General features: G+C 36.6%; 1 protein-coding gene and 1 long non-coding RNA gene across 3 annotated transcripts in view; one reads left to right on the forward strand and one right to left on the reverse strand.

Annotated features, from left to right (window-relative positions):
- Positions 1 to 4,042, reverse strand: part of LOC102160311 — a 143,395-nt gene extending 139,353 nt beyond the window's left edge. Inside the window, exon 1 of the long non-coding RNA XR_002341867.1 lies at positions 3,265 to 4,042. This is a non-coding gene — a long non-coding RNA (uncharacterized LOC102160311). The remainder of the gene's footprint in view (positions 1 to 3,264) is intronic.
- Positions 4,067 to 16,544, forward strand: part of SRFBP1 (serum response factor binding protein 1) — a 67,008-nt gene continuing 54,530 nt past the window's right edge. The window contains 3 exon segments of one of the 2 annotated variants that reach the window (NM_001244566.1): positions 4,170 to 4,215; positions 4,218 to 4,246; positions 15,511 to 15,599. In NM_001244566.1, the coding sequence (NP_001231495.1) occupies positions 4,212 to 4,215; positions 4,218 to 4,246; positions 15,511 to 15,599 (122 nt within the window). In that variant the 5' untranslated portion in view covers positions 4,170 to 4,211. 2 annotated transcript variants of the gene reach the window in all.

Raw genomic sequence — 16,544 nt, forward strand, 5'->3', positions numbered from 1 at the left:
AAATAAAAACAAAAATAATCCAATAGGACCTAACTAAACTTATAACATTTGCAAAGCAAAGGAAATCATAAAGAAAACAAAAAGACAACCTTCAAAATGAGAGAAAACAGCTGCAAATGATGCAGCTGACAAGGGCTTAATCTCCAAAATATACAAACAAGTCATACAACTCAACCACAAAAAAGCAAACGACCCAATGAAAAAATGGGGACAAGACTTAAATAGATATTTCTCCAACGAAGACATACAGATGGCCAGCAGGCACATGAAAATGCTCAATTTCACTAATTATTGGAGAAATGAAAATCAAAACTACAATGAAGTACTACCTTGCACTGGTCAGAATGACTATCATTAATGAGTCTACAAATAACAAATGTTGGAGAGGGTATGGAGAAAAGGGTACCCTCCTTCACTGCTGGTGGGAGTGTAAATTGGTACAACCACTATGGAAAACAGTATGGAGATTCCTCAGAAAACCAAATATTCAACTACCATTCAATTCATCAATCCCACTCCTTAATCTGGACAAAATTACAATTCAAAAAGATACATGCACTCGTATGTTCCTAACAACACTATTTGTAATAGCCAAGTCATGGAAGCAGTCTAAATGTCCATCTACAGATGAATGGATTAAGAAGAACTGGTACATGTACACAATGAAACACTACTCGGCAATAAAAAGAATAAAGTAATGCTGTTCAAAACAACATGGATAAAACTAGAGATTCTCATACCAAGTGAGGTAGGTCAGAAGGCAAAAGACAAGCACCACATGATATCATTTATATGTGGAATCTAAAATATGGCACAAATGAACCTATCTACAGAACAGAAACAGATTCACAGACATGGCGAATAGATTTGTGGTTGTCAAGAGGGAAAATGAGGCAGTGGGATGGACTAGGAGTTTAGGTTTGATAGCTACAAAATATCAAATTTAGAATTAAAAACAATGAGATCCTGCTGTATAGCACAGGGAATCACTTGTGGTAGAACAGGAGGGAAAATAATATGAGATAAAGAATATATATATATATAGATAGATAGATAGATAGATAGATAGATAGATAGATAGATAGATAGATATAGGAGTTGCCATCATGGCTCAGTGGTTAACAAATCTGACTAGGAACCATGAGGTTGTGGGTTCAATCCCTGGCCTTGCTCAGTGGGTTAAGGATCCGGCATTGCCCTGAGCTGTGGTGTAGGTCACAGACGTGGCTTGGATCTGGCATTGCTGTGGCTCTGGCATAGGCCAGTGGCTACAGCTCCGATTAGACCCCTAGCCTGGGAATCTCCATATGCTGCCAGTGCACCATAGAAAAGACAAAAAAAAAAAAAAAAAAGAATGTAAGTATATGTGTATACACACACACACACAACTGGGTCACTTTACTGTACAGCAGAAACTGACAGAACACTGTAAATTAACTATACTTTAAAAAAGTTTTAAAGATATTAACATTACCAAATACATTGCTTTTCAAATGTTAAAATAACCTTGCATTCTTGAAATAAATGCAACATTGTAATTCCCTCCCTCTACCATTTTATATCTTACTAGAATCAGTTAGCTAATACACTGTACAAACATATTTGTACCTATGATTTTTGAAGAGGTTTTCCTATAAAATTCTTTTCTTGAAGTGACTTTCAGTGATTACTGTCAAAGTTATGTTAGTATTATGAATCCAAGAAGTCTCATCTTCCGTTCAAAAAATGATTGTATAAAATATACTTAATTTCTTCTAAAATATTTCTTTGAATTAATTGGTAATGTCTTCTGTCTGAAGTTTTGTTTAAAAGTATAAATTCAATTATTTGATAGATGTAGCACTATTCAGAATTTCCATTTTTTTCTTAAGCCAATCATTCTAAGTTGTTTCCATGAATTTATTCATTTCACTTAAATTGTCATATTTTGGACAAAAAAATCCTACAGAACAGAAACAGACTCACAGACATGGAGAACAGACTTGCGGTTGCCATGGGGTAGTAGGAGGGAGTGGGCTGTATTGGGAGTTTGGGGTTAGTAGATGCAAAATATAACATTTAGAATGGACAAGCAACAAGTCCTACTGTATAGCACAGGGAATTATACCCAGTCTCTTGAGATAGGACATGATGGAATATGAGAAAAAGAATATATATATGTATGACTGAGTCACTCTGCTGTAGAGCAGAAATTGGCACAACAACATAAATCAACTATACTTTAATAAAAAATTAAAAAACAAAAAGAATGTGAACAGGTCTTGAAAAGGTACACTTAAGAAAGTAGAGAGGAGCATCAAAAGCAGAGAGAGTGTAGGCTAAGTAAAGGTAGAAAACAAACGCTGAGCTTGCAGCGGTTGCAGTGGCTACAGAAACCAGATGTCATAGAGCAAGAAGAGTGGTCAAGAGAAAATACTACAGAGCCTTTAAAAGCTACAGACGAACTTCATTTTAAGAATACATTTTTGGAAGCATTATGGAATCATACTAACATTTTTCTTCCAGATTAAAAGACATATTTTCCTTAAAGCTCTTTTAGCTTTAAAACATCCTTTCCTATGTATTTACATATGAATGCTATTACCCACTTGGGGTGATGAGCTCCTATACTCCAGGAGCTCAGTTATAATGAAGGGAAACAGCTGAAAAAGGACACAATTACAATTCGGTGTAAGATTTATAAATGGCAACACTACCTTAATGCAACATTAGTCAGACAGGAAGTCAGGTGTTAATCCGACGGTGCCCACATTATACCTTAAACTAAAATAACACAAATCCAAACATAAGACTGAATTACTGTAAATTGAGTACAGACTCATGAGCCAAGAGCAAAAGCTCTGAGTAGGACAGTCTTCTTTGATAGAGGCTCAGAAGCGGACCTAGCTTAAATTTTCTTTCTCCACAGTCGTGAAATTCTTAATAAGTTTATCCATGAATCTGAGTTCTGTAAGTGAAATCCAGTGGGACAATGGAATATTTGTCAAAAGCTTAGTCTCAGGTCAAGTGTGGCTTTTCCTGCCACATACTCCCACTTAGGTTCTCTGGATTCCACTTCCCTTTCTCTGCCCAGCAACTGCTACCACCTTGGTGCAGTACAGGAACCCTTCCCTGAGTCCTGGAGCAGGGGTCCCAGGCACCTGTGAGGATCTGCAGTAGCCCCATAGCATCCCTTTTCTTGAGGGAGCACCACATTAACTACCAAATAAAAAGCACAATACAGGTCAAAAGACACCATGTAAAAAAGAAGAAACTTTTTCCTACTTTATGAACGTCGGGGGTCCTGCATTTTCTTTTCTCACTGGGCCCCAGAAATTATGTAACCGGCCTTGGAATCCTGTGTCAGTGGTCGGCTCAGCTGGGCAACTCTGGGCAAGACACTTGGCTTCTTAAGTCAGTTTCCACATCTGTAAAATAACAGTTCCTATCTCATTGGATTTCTTGACTATTTTGGAGATTGATGCTAAGTTTGTCCCAGCATTTGATCCATTTTAACGCTCAATATTACTGGGCGTTAACTATTAATACGCTACCTACTTCAGATCCACTCCCTCAAGTTTTCTCTACACCCAGGCTAATGTAATACTTTTAAACAGCCATTTTCACAGGCAGTGGCAAATGTTCATCCTGGTTTTGCTCTACACGTTCATTATCTAAATTTACCTAAATTATCTAAACGTTATTATCTAATAATCTCCTTACAGTGTGCAGAAAGAAATGTCTACGCCTGAGCTATAAAGTAAGACTGAAACATTGCTAAATCTAAATCTTCACAAACGCTAGACAAAACTTCGGAGCTAAATTGGTCGTTCAAGTGATCCTTTCAAAAAACGTTCATTCTCACAGGGACACAAAAAACAAGGTCTTTACAAAGCTGCGCCCAGTCTACAAACGAATGTAATAAAGCCAGTATCTTGAAAAACTTCTAAACAAGGTAATAGCTTGCGAAATGCCCCCTCCGCCACCCGCCCCTGCGGGGGTTTCCGCAAGAACGCGCAAATCAGGCGCGGAGCTCTCGGCGCAGGAAGTTGTTCTCCGTCACTTCCTTTCTTCCCCTCCGCGTCTGCGTACCTTCTGCGCGTGCGTCGGCTCGAGTGAAAGGTGGATGAATTTTGAGCCAATGAGGCCGCCGTTGAGGGGTTGGCGACGCAGCCGCGTTCGAGTGGATACAGTTCACGTGCGGGCAGCTCGAGCCTCCTCTCGGAGCTACTATGGTCAGCCAGGGACTTTGAACCTCAATAACGAGGTGAGCACCGTGGTCTGGGAACCTGTGGGGCTGACCTTTAGGGCTCTTTTTTGAAAGGCCTGGGGCGAAGCGGGGAGTCCCTGGCGAATTTTGCAGAACTTGTAGCATGTCAGCTGTAACTCCTTCATGGTATCTAGGTGACCGAAGCGTCTCTGGCCCTCATTCCCCATGAATTTTTATCTGTGGGACTTTGGGAAGATCATTTAATCTATATTCAGTGTCTTATCTGTCAAACGAAGCTCCTGACAGAACCTCCCTCACAAGGCTCTGGTGAGAATTAAAGTAACTGGAATGTATAAAGTGTTTGCAAAGTGCCTGATAATAAGCTCCGATACATATGACCTGCCTTTTGTTGACTGCAAAAAATGAAAGGGAGAGATTGAGACCTTATGCCTAGAAATTGCTGATCTTGAACGAGACCGTACGGTTTATAAGGATGTACGCTCCCTCAGTACTTCTTTTTCAGGTACTGTCACATTTCTCTGCTCCCAATCACAGCAAAACTTTAATACTTACTGTCCTCAAATTTATTTCTCTCTGAAATCCAGTCTGATCAGACATTTGTCCTCATCACCTCCACGTTTCGTCATGTCTCATTTCCAGTTTCTGCTTCTATTCTAGGAAGTCATCAGAGATTTAAGGTAACCTGGAAAAGCAAGGATTAAATGAGGACCTCACAGCTGTAGCAAAGGAAGTTCTCGTCCTTTTTATTCATTGCATATATGTGTCTGCTATGAGCAAGACACTACATATTACACAGTTGTGGAAGACAGACGGTTTTTAAGAAACCTATACTCAGGTAGGGAAGGGAAAACACCATCCACCATGCTATAGAATAATACCCAGAAAGAAAAACAAAGTTATTTAGGCAAAAAAAGAAAAGTTTCCAAAGAAGGCAAAATGAAATGAGTTATATTTATTCTTGGCCTTTAAGGATCTTACACAGTATTGAATCCAGTGGTTCAAATAGAGGGAAGAAGGCGTTTCTAGCCAGAGGAAACAGTATAAACAGGAAGGGATGGTAGTAGAAAGTGTTTTGGATAATATGAGTAGAAAACTCTACACTGATGAGAACTTGTGGGTGAAGTAGGAAATAAAGCTGAAATATATTACTGCTTTACTGCTGCATTAAGAAGCCTGGATTTCACTTGGCAGTAAAGAACAGGATGTATTAAAGAGGGGTACTCTGAAGGCATTCTCTTTACATTGATAAATATACATTAAGCTCTTTCTAGTTCCAGAAAACATTGCTGGTCTTTTTTCCGGTAGATCGCCTGTGAGATATAAAAGACCTTAATTGGAGTGTTGTCCTTGGAAATTTCCTGGAAATACTAGTGAGCTTCCTGTTTAATTCTGAAATTACACTGAGAAGAGTGTACCCTTTACCCTACTCTTCATTTAGGGCTCTCACTTTTTCCACTTAGCTAGTTTCCAGGCCTCTTCACAACAGTTAAAATTATTAATTCAGTTCATTCTGGGGTAAGTGTGTGTTCTTTATACAACCAAGGTGTTTTCTACTCTGAAAACATTTGCTTACCTGTTTCTTTTTTGTGTTTGTCTATCACCTGCAGCATATATGCTCTATAAGTGTTTGCTGGATGATTAAATAAACTTATCAGGTTAGGAAGTTTATACATCCCACGCTTAAGTAAATCGTATATGTTCTAATCTGAAGAAGGGGAAAAAAGACAGAAAAAAAGTGGCAATAATGAAAGAATGGTGTAATAATTTAAAATTAATGGGAGATGGGAGTTCCCGTTGTGGCTTAGCAGGATACAAACCCAAATTAGTATCCATGAGGATGTGGGTTCTATCCCTGGCCTGGCTCAGTGGGTTAAGGATCCAATGTTGCCGTGAGCTATGGAGCAGGCCAAAGACCCAACTCAGATCCCCCGTAACTGTGGCTGTGGTGTAGGCCAGCAGCTGCAGCTCCAATTTGATTTGACCCTTAGCCTGGGAACTTCCATATTGAAAAACAAAGGGGAAAAAAGGGACAAACACTTAGAAAAAATAGAGCAAATATGACAGACAAATTGCTAATGTTATTACTGTAAAATAGCTCACAGAAATTAAGAAAAATCACTTCATAGGAAATTGATAAGAGAAATGAATTAACTTATTTAAGAAAGAAATATATCTGAAAAAGAGTTCAAATTAACTTTTATTTTAGATACCTTTCCATTATTTTTCCATCTCACCGCTGTCCTAGTCTAAATTTTATTCCTCAGCAGAACTGCTATCCTGGCCTCCTGACTACTCTGATGAGCTGGAGTGCTCTCTTCAAAATACATCTCATGCCCTTGCTTAGAACTGCCTCCTGTTGCTTTTGGTGAAGACCAATCTAAACAAGGCGTATCTCTCCACTTGATGTTATACCATTCCCCTCACCCCTTCAGACTCTGTACTTGGCTGCTCTGGCATTCCTCCACTATCTAGCATGGCATTCTACAGATACTTTGGGTGTACTGTTCCTGTTACCCACCAAATTTTCTTTCTCATTAGTCCATATCATACTTCTATGTTGCTTTATCAGGGACACTGCTCTTGACTTTCATTTACTCCTTGTGTAAACTTTTGTAGCACTATTTACATCTCCATTTTAGCATTTGTAAGAGTTGTTTAATCTGTTATGTAAATGTGAGAGAGATTGCTTATGCCCTCAGTAGGACTATAAATTTTTGCTCACCATCATATCCTCATTACTTATCTGTTGAGTAATTTGAGACATCATTTTCATGATCCCTAATAACTTAAATTAGTTTTCCTTAACTGAGATTCAGGAATGTATTTCAGGAACCCTATAACTGTCTGAAATTATGTGTAATTTGTTGTATGTCTATGTCCGGAGGGAGGGAGGAAGTTCCATAGATTTTATCACATTTGCAAAAATTTGTAAATCTCTAATATTTAAAGATGTTGGTACTTATATCTTTATTTAATTGGAATCCTTTTTCTATAATTTTTAATTATAGCCTTTTCTTTTAAAAAGTCATATTGCCTCCTAGTTTACAGTATATTTAACTTCTCAAAATGACTTTTATGAAAATAAAAGCCTGATTGCAGGCACAACTATTATGTTAACTTTCAATGTCTTAAACCCTAATTCTTTTTTTTTAAGAATTTTCTAAGGGTAAAAGCTGACATTTACAGAACACTTCCTGACTCAAGGTTTTGTGTTTTTTTTGTTGTTGTTGTTTTGTTGTTGTTGTTGTTTGCCATTTCTTGGGCTGCTTCCGTGGCATATGGAGGTTCCCAGGCTAGGGGTCTAATCGGAGCTGTAGCCACCAGCCTACCCAGAGCCACAGCAGCGCAGGATCCGAGCCGCGTCTGCAGTCTACACCACAGCTCATGGCAACGCCAGATCCTTAACCCACTGAGCAAGGCCAGGGATTGAACCCACAACCTCATGGTTCCTAGTCAGATTCGTTAACCACTGAGCCACGAGGGGAACTCCTCAAAATTCTTAAATACATATATTTCTCTTAAGTATTGTAAGATTTCTACCTTTACTTGTGTGTGTGTGTTTCTTTTTTAGGGCCACAGCTGCAGCATATTGAAGTTCCCAGGCTAGGGGTCGAATCAGAGCTACATCTGCAACCTACACCACAGCTCACAGCAACACTGGATCCTTAACCCACTGAGTGAGGCCAGGGATCAACCATGTGCTCAGGGATACTGGTCAGATACATTACTGCTAAGCTAGGACAGAAACTCCCTACCTTTACATTTTTAAAAAGAAAGTGTCACTTTTTACTTCATCTTATGATCATTTCTTGCATATTTTATATTTACCAGTACTCATATGGACTTTGAAGAGGGCGTACTTAACTGACTTATTATATAGCAACTTCCCTAATCTTTAACATGGTATTTTATGTATATAGGTAATAATATGTATATACTTGCCAGTCAGATCAAAGTATGGATAGTCCAACTTGAGTTACCTAATATTCAAATGAGCCAGGAGTTGGGGGCGGGGAATATGCTAAATGTAGACTTTTTTCTTTCTTTTCCATTAGAACTAGACAAGGAGTGTACAATTGAAAACAACAGTGCCTTAGCACTTAGTGAGTAAAGAATTTGCGAACTATAGCTGAGTTTCCTCCAGTCATTTGTTTCTTTAGATTGCAGTGATGTGTAAATTCAGAATTAGAAAGTGAAACATTCTGACCTGGTACTTTGTAAGGCCAAGAGCTCCTATATGAAACTAACATTATTTTATTCTTGATAGCAAATTATTAAGAAGCCCATCAGAAAACTGTTTTCCATGTCTCATAAGATAGTAAAGGTAGAAACTAAAATGCCAGAGAACAAAATGATATACTTTTACATATTGTAAAAGATAAGAATGTCAAGCACTATGTTTGTATGTGCTTTTTAGATTGTAAATCTATTTCATAATTAAATATGTGGTACTTTTTAATAATTCTTTACTGAAATAGCAAATCACTCCCATCCATAAGAAAACTATTTTCTGATGATTGTTAAACTATTCTGGGAAGTTTTGCTAGGTGGCAGCATATGCACAGTAATGATTATATTATAATTAATCACCAAACACTTTAGAATTTATAAAGTGTTGCTCATCAGAGGTAAAAAGTATAAGTCAACAATAAGTTATCCAAATGGCCAAATTAGAAGTCCTCTGCATAAGGCCATAATTAATATGGTTAACTATAAAATAGTTCAAATATAAGGAAAACTATGTAACAAATGTCTTTATAATCTGTTTTGTGTATACCATATAACAGTATTTTGCCATATTGTAATGCTTAATTCCATCTGCCTTAGAACTAGTTATTATTTCAGTGTGTTTTCTCATTATGTTTTTAATAATTTTAGTAACATAAATACCCATATTCATACCATGAATATTATTGTGTTGTATATTTTTAAACTTTGCATAGGTGGTATCATACTGTACGAATACAGTATACTATACAGTATCATTCTAAAAAATATTTTTTTCACTTAACATTTTAGGGTTTATCCATAATACATGGAGATTTGCACTGATTAAAACATTGCTTATGCTTTACTTATTTACAATATTTTATCTCTTAGGTAACATTTTGTAAAAGTGCTGATTGATTAGTCTTGTGCATAGCTTTTTGCTATAGCAGGAGGTGTGTCTTCTGGACAGATTCCTAGAAGTAAGATTTTTGTTAGACATTGCCAGAATTTCCTCCAGAAGGAGTATACCAATTTACCTTCCTCCAAGCAATGTATGAGAGTGCCTGTTTCCTCACAGCCTCAGGAACAGAATGTGTTGTCATATTGTTTTGTATTTGCCAATCTGATAGTAAGTAATGAAGAAGCAGAAGTTTTAATGTATTCTAAGGAACAGAGATATACTCAAATTTTTCTTAGCACTGCAGGCTTTTCTAGAGCAACTTGCGCTTAGAATAATTGTTTTCTAATAACTACAGGGTTTTTTTTTTATAGATTAATTCAAATACCTAGCAAAGTTAGTACAATACCAAAAAATGGTTGTATAGTTGACTGACCAGACAATAGCTATTAGTCATTTCAAAGTAACATTTACTTTTGTTTGTGAATCATAGTTTGCTCTCAGCTTTGTAGATTGGAAACTTGCTATCATTGTCATCCCAAATGTCGTCTCAGAAAAAGTATTCTTTCAAAGCAAATTCATATCAACCACAACCATAAACTTCAACCATAAACCATATACAAAAACCAACTCATAAACTTATAAGAAATATATAAATGAGAAAACTAGTTTAAGAAATATAGCTAATGTAGATAATAATGCTTACATTGTAACATGCAGTTTTTTCCTCTCTACTGATCTGCATCAGCGGCTGAAATGTGGAACCACAAAAAGAGTTTGTTGTATGATTCAATGTTGAGCATTGAATACATCTATCCCCATAATTGAGTTATTCCAGTACATGTTGGATTTCCCAGGCCTCTGAGATGGGAAAACTTTCTCTGGAATCTTCTTGAGTCAGACACTGCCAGCTTTTGCTTTTTGTGGTTCCCTTTTCCTTTGTTTATATTGACTCATGCCTGTATGCTTAACGTGGTCTTTCCCAAGCAAGTATATTAGCTTTTCATTTAATTAACTTATTATTATATTTTTGTACTATCTACCCAAGAATTGGGCCAGGTTATATCACCGTGTAAAGATTTCACCAGGTTAACTGAGGGCATCTCTGTGCCTAGGTTCTAGGTAACACTCGTTTCAGCGCATGTGTTCTGTGTGTGTGTGGTGTGTGTGTGTGTGTGTCTTAACTCATTTTTCCTGTGTTCTTATCTAAATGCATTCTTTTGCTGCTTGGAAGTGCTCAGCTTGGACTTATCAGTCTTGGTAATAACATACAGATTTTTGTCCTCCAGTTTCTGATTTAAATTTTTCCTTCCACTGCTCTCTATTTTGTTTCTTCTCTGTCAGCGTATTTCGTTTTTATTATTATGCCTATTTCCTCCTTGTTTGCTTTATTTCTCTTTCCTTCTTTTCCTCCCAAGCAATATTACATCTTTTCACATTTCTAATGATGACGGTTCTCTTTGCTTTCAGTTGAAGAATTCACCAAAGCATATTGCCCTTAAGTAGTACATTGGCTTTCTGACAATATGGGTATTTTAGGCCTGTTTGTTGACTTCTGGGTTATCTGTCAACCAGCTTCATAGTTCCTGGGTGACAAATGAATTGGCAACCTTTAAGTCCTAACTAAAATGCTATTAGTAGGTGTCCGTCAGTTTTGCAAAAATAAAATGCTTAAGGAAAGCTATGTGCTTAGGGTGAGCAGTGTGGGAAAAATAAAAATATATTCCCATTATAGCATAAAGTGAATAGACTTAATTTTTAATATACTAAGGGTACTCAATGATCCAGCTAGGGAATAGCTTACACGCTACCAGAGCACAGCAACGGATCGAACTCAACTACAACAGCTACAACGGATCGTAAATGAGCAAGGCAAAACCGCAACTCATGTTCTATTATTCGTAACATGGCACAAATCAATATAAACTAAAAAAAGTTAATAAGCTAGAGAAGCTTTTTTTTTTTTTTTGGCATTGGTGTGAAAATAAGTACGTAAAGCATTCTCTTTGCTTTAAAATTTTCTTATGCAGTAATGAGAAACACAGTACTTCTTAAATTGGAATTTTAAAATGGGAGTCTCTTTCTCATGATAGGAAAGTAATCGAGGACCAACTTTGCCCACTGTAATTTACTAGTTAAAGTTGGTTAACAGTGGTTGGCAAATGGTATATAATCTCATGCACCTGCAGGGTTCAACAATTAGAAACATATGTTAATATATTTAATGCAGAATTTATCACTTGGTGTTTATTATTTTATGAAAGACAACTTTTAAAAATGGTATCATACATAACCACTTTTGTTGCTTATGAAATGTAGCAGTTCATTTTTTCACTGAAACCTAATCTCAGTGGCTTTTTGTGTATGCAAGTATGGTTTTTTTCTAAATTGATCTGTCTTTGAAACAAATTCCAAAAAGGTTAACATATGTAGTAGAAACCTGATTACATTCTGCTAATAAATTACTCCTTTGAAACAGTGAATAAACAAGTGAGTATTGCTCCCTTTCTGGTCATTTATATTTATTGAACACTTACTGTATACCATCTACTCTGTTAGATGTTAAGATGCAGCATTGAATAAAACCAGATACTTGTCCTTCATAGAATTTATAACCTAGTGGGGGAAAGATTCATTAAGCATAAAAGATTCATTAAGCATAATCAGATTAAAAGTAAAATGTTAAGCTTAAAATAAGGGTCATGATAAGTTCTAGAAGCACTTTCTGACCCTCTCAGGGAGGCCAAAAGACTGGACTGAGAAATGACAACTGGACCAAAATCAGAAAGGTAAGATATTAATAAGCTAACATGGGGAGAAAGACCACCCCATCAGAGAAAATGGCAGGTGTAAAGATTTGGTGGTAGTTGTAAGCAGAATGAGGATGGACTAGAAATCATGTGGCCATCCTAAAAGCAATTGGAAACCACTGAAGAGAGTTAAGTAAAGGTGTCATATCATATCTAAGTGTTAAAAAATGTAATCTGACTGAGTTGTGGATAACTGACTGGAGAGCAGCAAGAATGGATGTTGAGAAACCAGTTGCCAGAAACTCAGCCAGGAGAGCTAGGAAGTTAGAGAAAAAAAGTAGTACAGTTTGAAAGATAATTAGGAGATAAAATTATTATGACTTGGTAATAGATTAATTGTGAGGAATTTAGAAAAAGAGAGCTACCTATATTAAACTCTAGACTTAATTATTGAAAGGATTGTTCCATTCCTTTATATATGAAACACCAAAAGAGGGATCCAGGTAGGAGTGAAGAACAAGGGTTCACATGTGAGTTGGAGGTGATTTTAAGCATTCTTGAAATGTCAGGAAGGTAGTTACATATTTAGGTCTGAAGGTAAAAGTAGAGATCTCAGCTGAAGGTAGAAATTTTTGAGTCATCTTAATTTAGGTGGCAAATTAATGGTATACATACATAAGATCACTTAGGGCTAAAATGTTTATCTTGAAAGAAGAGCTGCCCTAGGACTCCTGCTTGAACTCTGAAGGTTCGGGACTGATTAGACGTGGATGAGCCTTCAAAGAAGAACAAGATGCAGTGACTAAAGAGGAAGGAGGAAAACCGGGATACTGTTCTGTTGGAGAAACCAAGGGAAAGTATTTCAAGAAGGTGGAAGTGGTCAACGGCATCAAATTGCTAAAATTTCCAATAAAACGAAGTCTGAAAAATTCCTATTGGATTTAGGGACTTTTAGAAATCACTAATATCTTTTGTGACAGCTTGTAGTGGACGGGTGGGAATGGAAGTTCAGCTGGTATCATATGGCATGCAAAAATGGAACAGTTTGTACATCTCCAAAAGCCTGGCTCTGCAGGAAGTTGACAAGGGAGGGTTCTTCTAGTGAGCTTTGTAGTGAGGATGTTTTATTTGTCTCATCATTAATGAAAATGACTCAAGCATGATTAAAAATCATTGGGAAACTGGAGTTCCCGTCGTGGCTCAGTGGTTGACAAATCCGACTAGGAACCATTAGGTTGCGGGTTCAATCCCTGGCCTCACTAAGTGGGTTAAGGATCTGGCGTTGCTGTGAGCTGTGGTGTAGACTGCAGACGTGGCTTGGATCCCGCGTTGCTGTGGCTCTGGTGTAGGCTGGCGGCTACTGCTCTGATTAGACCCCTAGCCTGGGAACCTCCATATGCTACAGGAACGGCCCCAGAAAAGGCAAAAGGACAAAAAAAAAAAAAAAAAAAAAAAAAATCATTGGGAAACATGCATTTAAGAGATCGACAGTGCTAAAATAAAAGGATAGCCATAGTAAAGGCTCTAGGAAAGCAGAGAAGAATGAGACCAAAAACACAGGTAAAAGATTTAATTCAAAAAAACTTAGTGGTATTTTAACTTTATTAATTGAAGAAGATGGTAATGCAAATAAATTTACATTCATGGTAGTGGAAAGATGATGGTTCCCATCTGTTTATTTTTTCCACGAAGTTGTTAGGGGAAGGGAAAGGTTAGATAAACGTTTATGTGTGTGTTATGATTTCACCGAAGTGTAAGGAACCATTTGAAGTTAGTTATAAAGAATATCTAATAGGTAGAATATCTCAAGTATTTCCTGTCTATTGGGGTACTGTGATAAAGAACTCAGAATGTTGTTTTTTATCCAGGGTTAACTGGAAGGATTTCTGACCAGAGGGATGAGTTTACGTATTGGCAAACATTGCTTATGTATTCAAACTGGATAAAAGGAGGAAAATTAAAAAGAAAAGGACTAATTGAGAGAAAGTACAGAGGTCGGTGAACTGGTAGTTTCAGTGGAGTCAAAGACAGCTGTGGTGGGTGGAGTTAAACAAGCAAGCTGAAAGAAGTTGTGATCTCAGTGTGAGGTTTTTGAATGGATGGTTTTAGAAATGAAGTAATTATGAACAATGACACGAACTACACTGTGACCACGGAACTGGGTGGCTTTGGTGGAATAGATTAGGTCATTAGAACAGAGGAAGTCAAAAAATGAAAATACAGTATTGGGTGGGTTAGTCAAGTGGGCATCTGCATCACCCAAAATGATGGAGAAACTTTGAGTAGAGAGAAGGTGGTTGTCAATATCTTCAGTGAATAAGGGAATGAATGATATTAATGAAGGTAAGAGGCATTACTGCAAAATGCAAGGTATTTATTATTATTATTATTGTTATTTATTTATTTATTTTGGCAAGAAAAATTTGAGGATTGTGTGTGCCAGGAAGTCTTGCAAGGCACAGGAAACACTAAATTAAATATTGCAAGGCCCCTGTCCTTGAGGAGATCATGAACAACCACAAGAGCAATTAGAGATGGTTCGGTGAGATAGGTGCTACCCACAAGTATAGTGGAAACTCTAAGGATGGAATAGCTATCTAACTGAAGCAGTCATTTGAAGGTTGCGTAGGAACGATTATATCTGAACTGAATTTTGTAGTTGCTGAAGTGGAGAAGGGCATGAAGGACATTACAGGGAAATTAAAAGATGTATGACTCCTAACAATGATAGACAAAACATAAACTCAAAATGATAGCATTCCATTGCACTGAGAACTGCTATAGCATGTAGTTGTTTATCATTAGAACATTTCCAATTCTTGGCCAATAATTCTGGGTTTTTTGTTTTTGCTGTTCTTAGAGTTTATCATTGTTCTCTAATAGGATTATTTACAGTGTGTATGTCTGTGTGTGTATGTGCCTGTGTGCACCCTTGTATTTTTAAAGTTATGGTTGAAATAACTTATTACTAAACATAAATGAAAAGGGTGTTCTATAAGTAAGTAAAATGTATTCACTTTCAAGCATTTGCTTCTGTTAATACAAATGCTGATTTCAGTAAATTAAAATCCTACCATTTGGGTCGGGCTTTGTTTTAAAAGCTTCAAGTATTCAAAGATGAACTTGATGGTCTTTGATCTCCGTGGGCTCACAGTTTATTATGTTCCAAGCCCAACAAGATATAAGTATAATTTAAAATACTAACCACTGAAAATGCTGTGTTTTGTTTTTTTTTTTAAAGATCATAAGTTGTTTCTCTTAAGTCTTCAGACATGTTTAGAATGTTTATTCCTTATACATTTACTGTTTATGAAGGAGTTTGATTTCATGAAACAATGAATGTAGTTTAAGTGCTAGACTTACTCTGTAATATTAATACTCAGAATAAAGTATGTTTCTTCTTGGATTAAGAACCTCTCTAATTTTGACCTTATTTCTCGAAGGTTGTGAAGATGAGAAAAGAAGTGAAGAGAATCCGAGTTTTGGTTATTCGAAAACTTGTGAGGAGTGTTGGCAGATTGAAGTCAAAAAAGTTAGTCATTTAAAGTAATAGTCCTACAAGTAATAACATGTCAAAAGTTGTTTTTATTCAGTATTTACAAAATTTGAGAGTGGAGTCTAGAGAAATAATTAAATACCTTACTTACACAGCACTTTGTTTTGTGTGTAGATAGGATCTGAGTGAGATGAATTGTGTCAGCATGTCCTTACATAGTTTGACCATATTCACTTAGATGTATGATGAATTCTTTTATTTTTTTTCAAAACTCTTCTTTTGACTTGTTTAGAATAAAAGTGTTTTGGAAGTATTTACGTATTTTATGTCATTAGCTTATTTTTTTTTTTTAAGATGTTGATGTTGTTTAACAAATCTAGTGATACCTGAAATCAGTTTTAAAGATTTTAATATCAACTTACCCTTTTTTCCCCCCTTCTTTGGCCGCCTTGGGGAATATGGAGTTCCCCAGCCAAGGATCAGATCTGAGCCTCAGTCGCAGGGTATGCTTCAGGGGTGGCAACGCTGGATCCTTTAATCCACTGTGCAGAGTAGGGGATGGAACGTAGTACATCCTGACGCTGCAGAGATACCGCCGATCCCATTGCTCCACATTGGGAACTCCAATATCACCTTATTGCTTGAATTGCCCACATAATTTTGAAATCTTTAGTACCTTGCTGAAGTGTTTATCAAAACATTTTATTATGTTTAAATTTTTTGAAAAAGTAATATTTTGCATTTTGGTGTCACTAGTATTAGAGAAAAGTATGTTATTTATAGTACTTATGCTTTAAGCATGAATACTTACAAGTCTTCAGATGTGTTTTGCTTCTGATTAATTTCTTGGGGTTTTTTTTGTACATGCTTAAGAGATAGCCCTCTTCTTTTGATATAATCTTATATTTAGTATCTTTATGTATTTCTTTAATTCCAGAGAACAAATTTTCATTTAATAAATTATTTCCACCTTAGAGCTTA

Source organism: Sus scrofa, chromosome 2, assembly GCF_000003025.6.
Source record: "Sus scrofa isolate TJ Tabasco breed Duroc chromosome 2, Sscrofa11.1, whole genome shotgun sequence".
NCBI lineage: Eukaryota > Metazoa > Chordata > Mammalia > Artiodactyla > Suidae > Sus > Sus scrofa.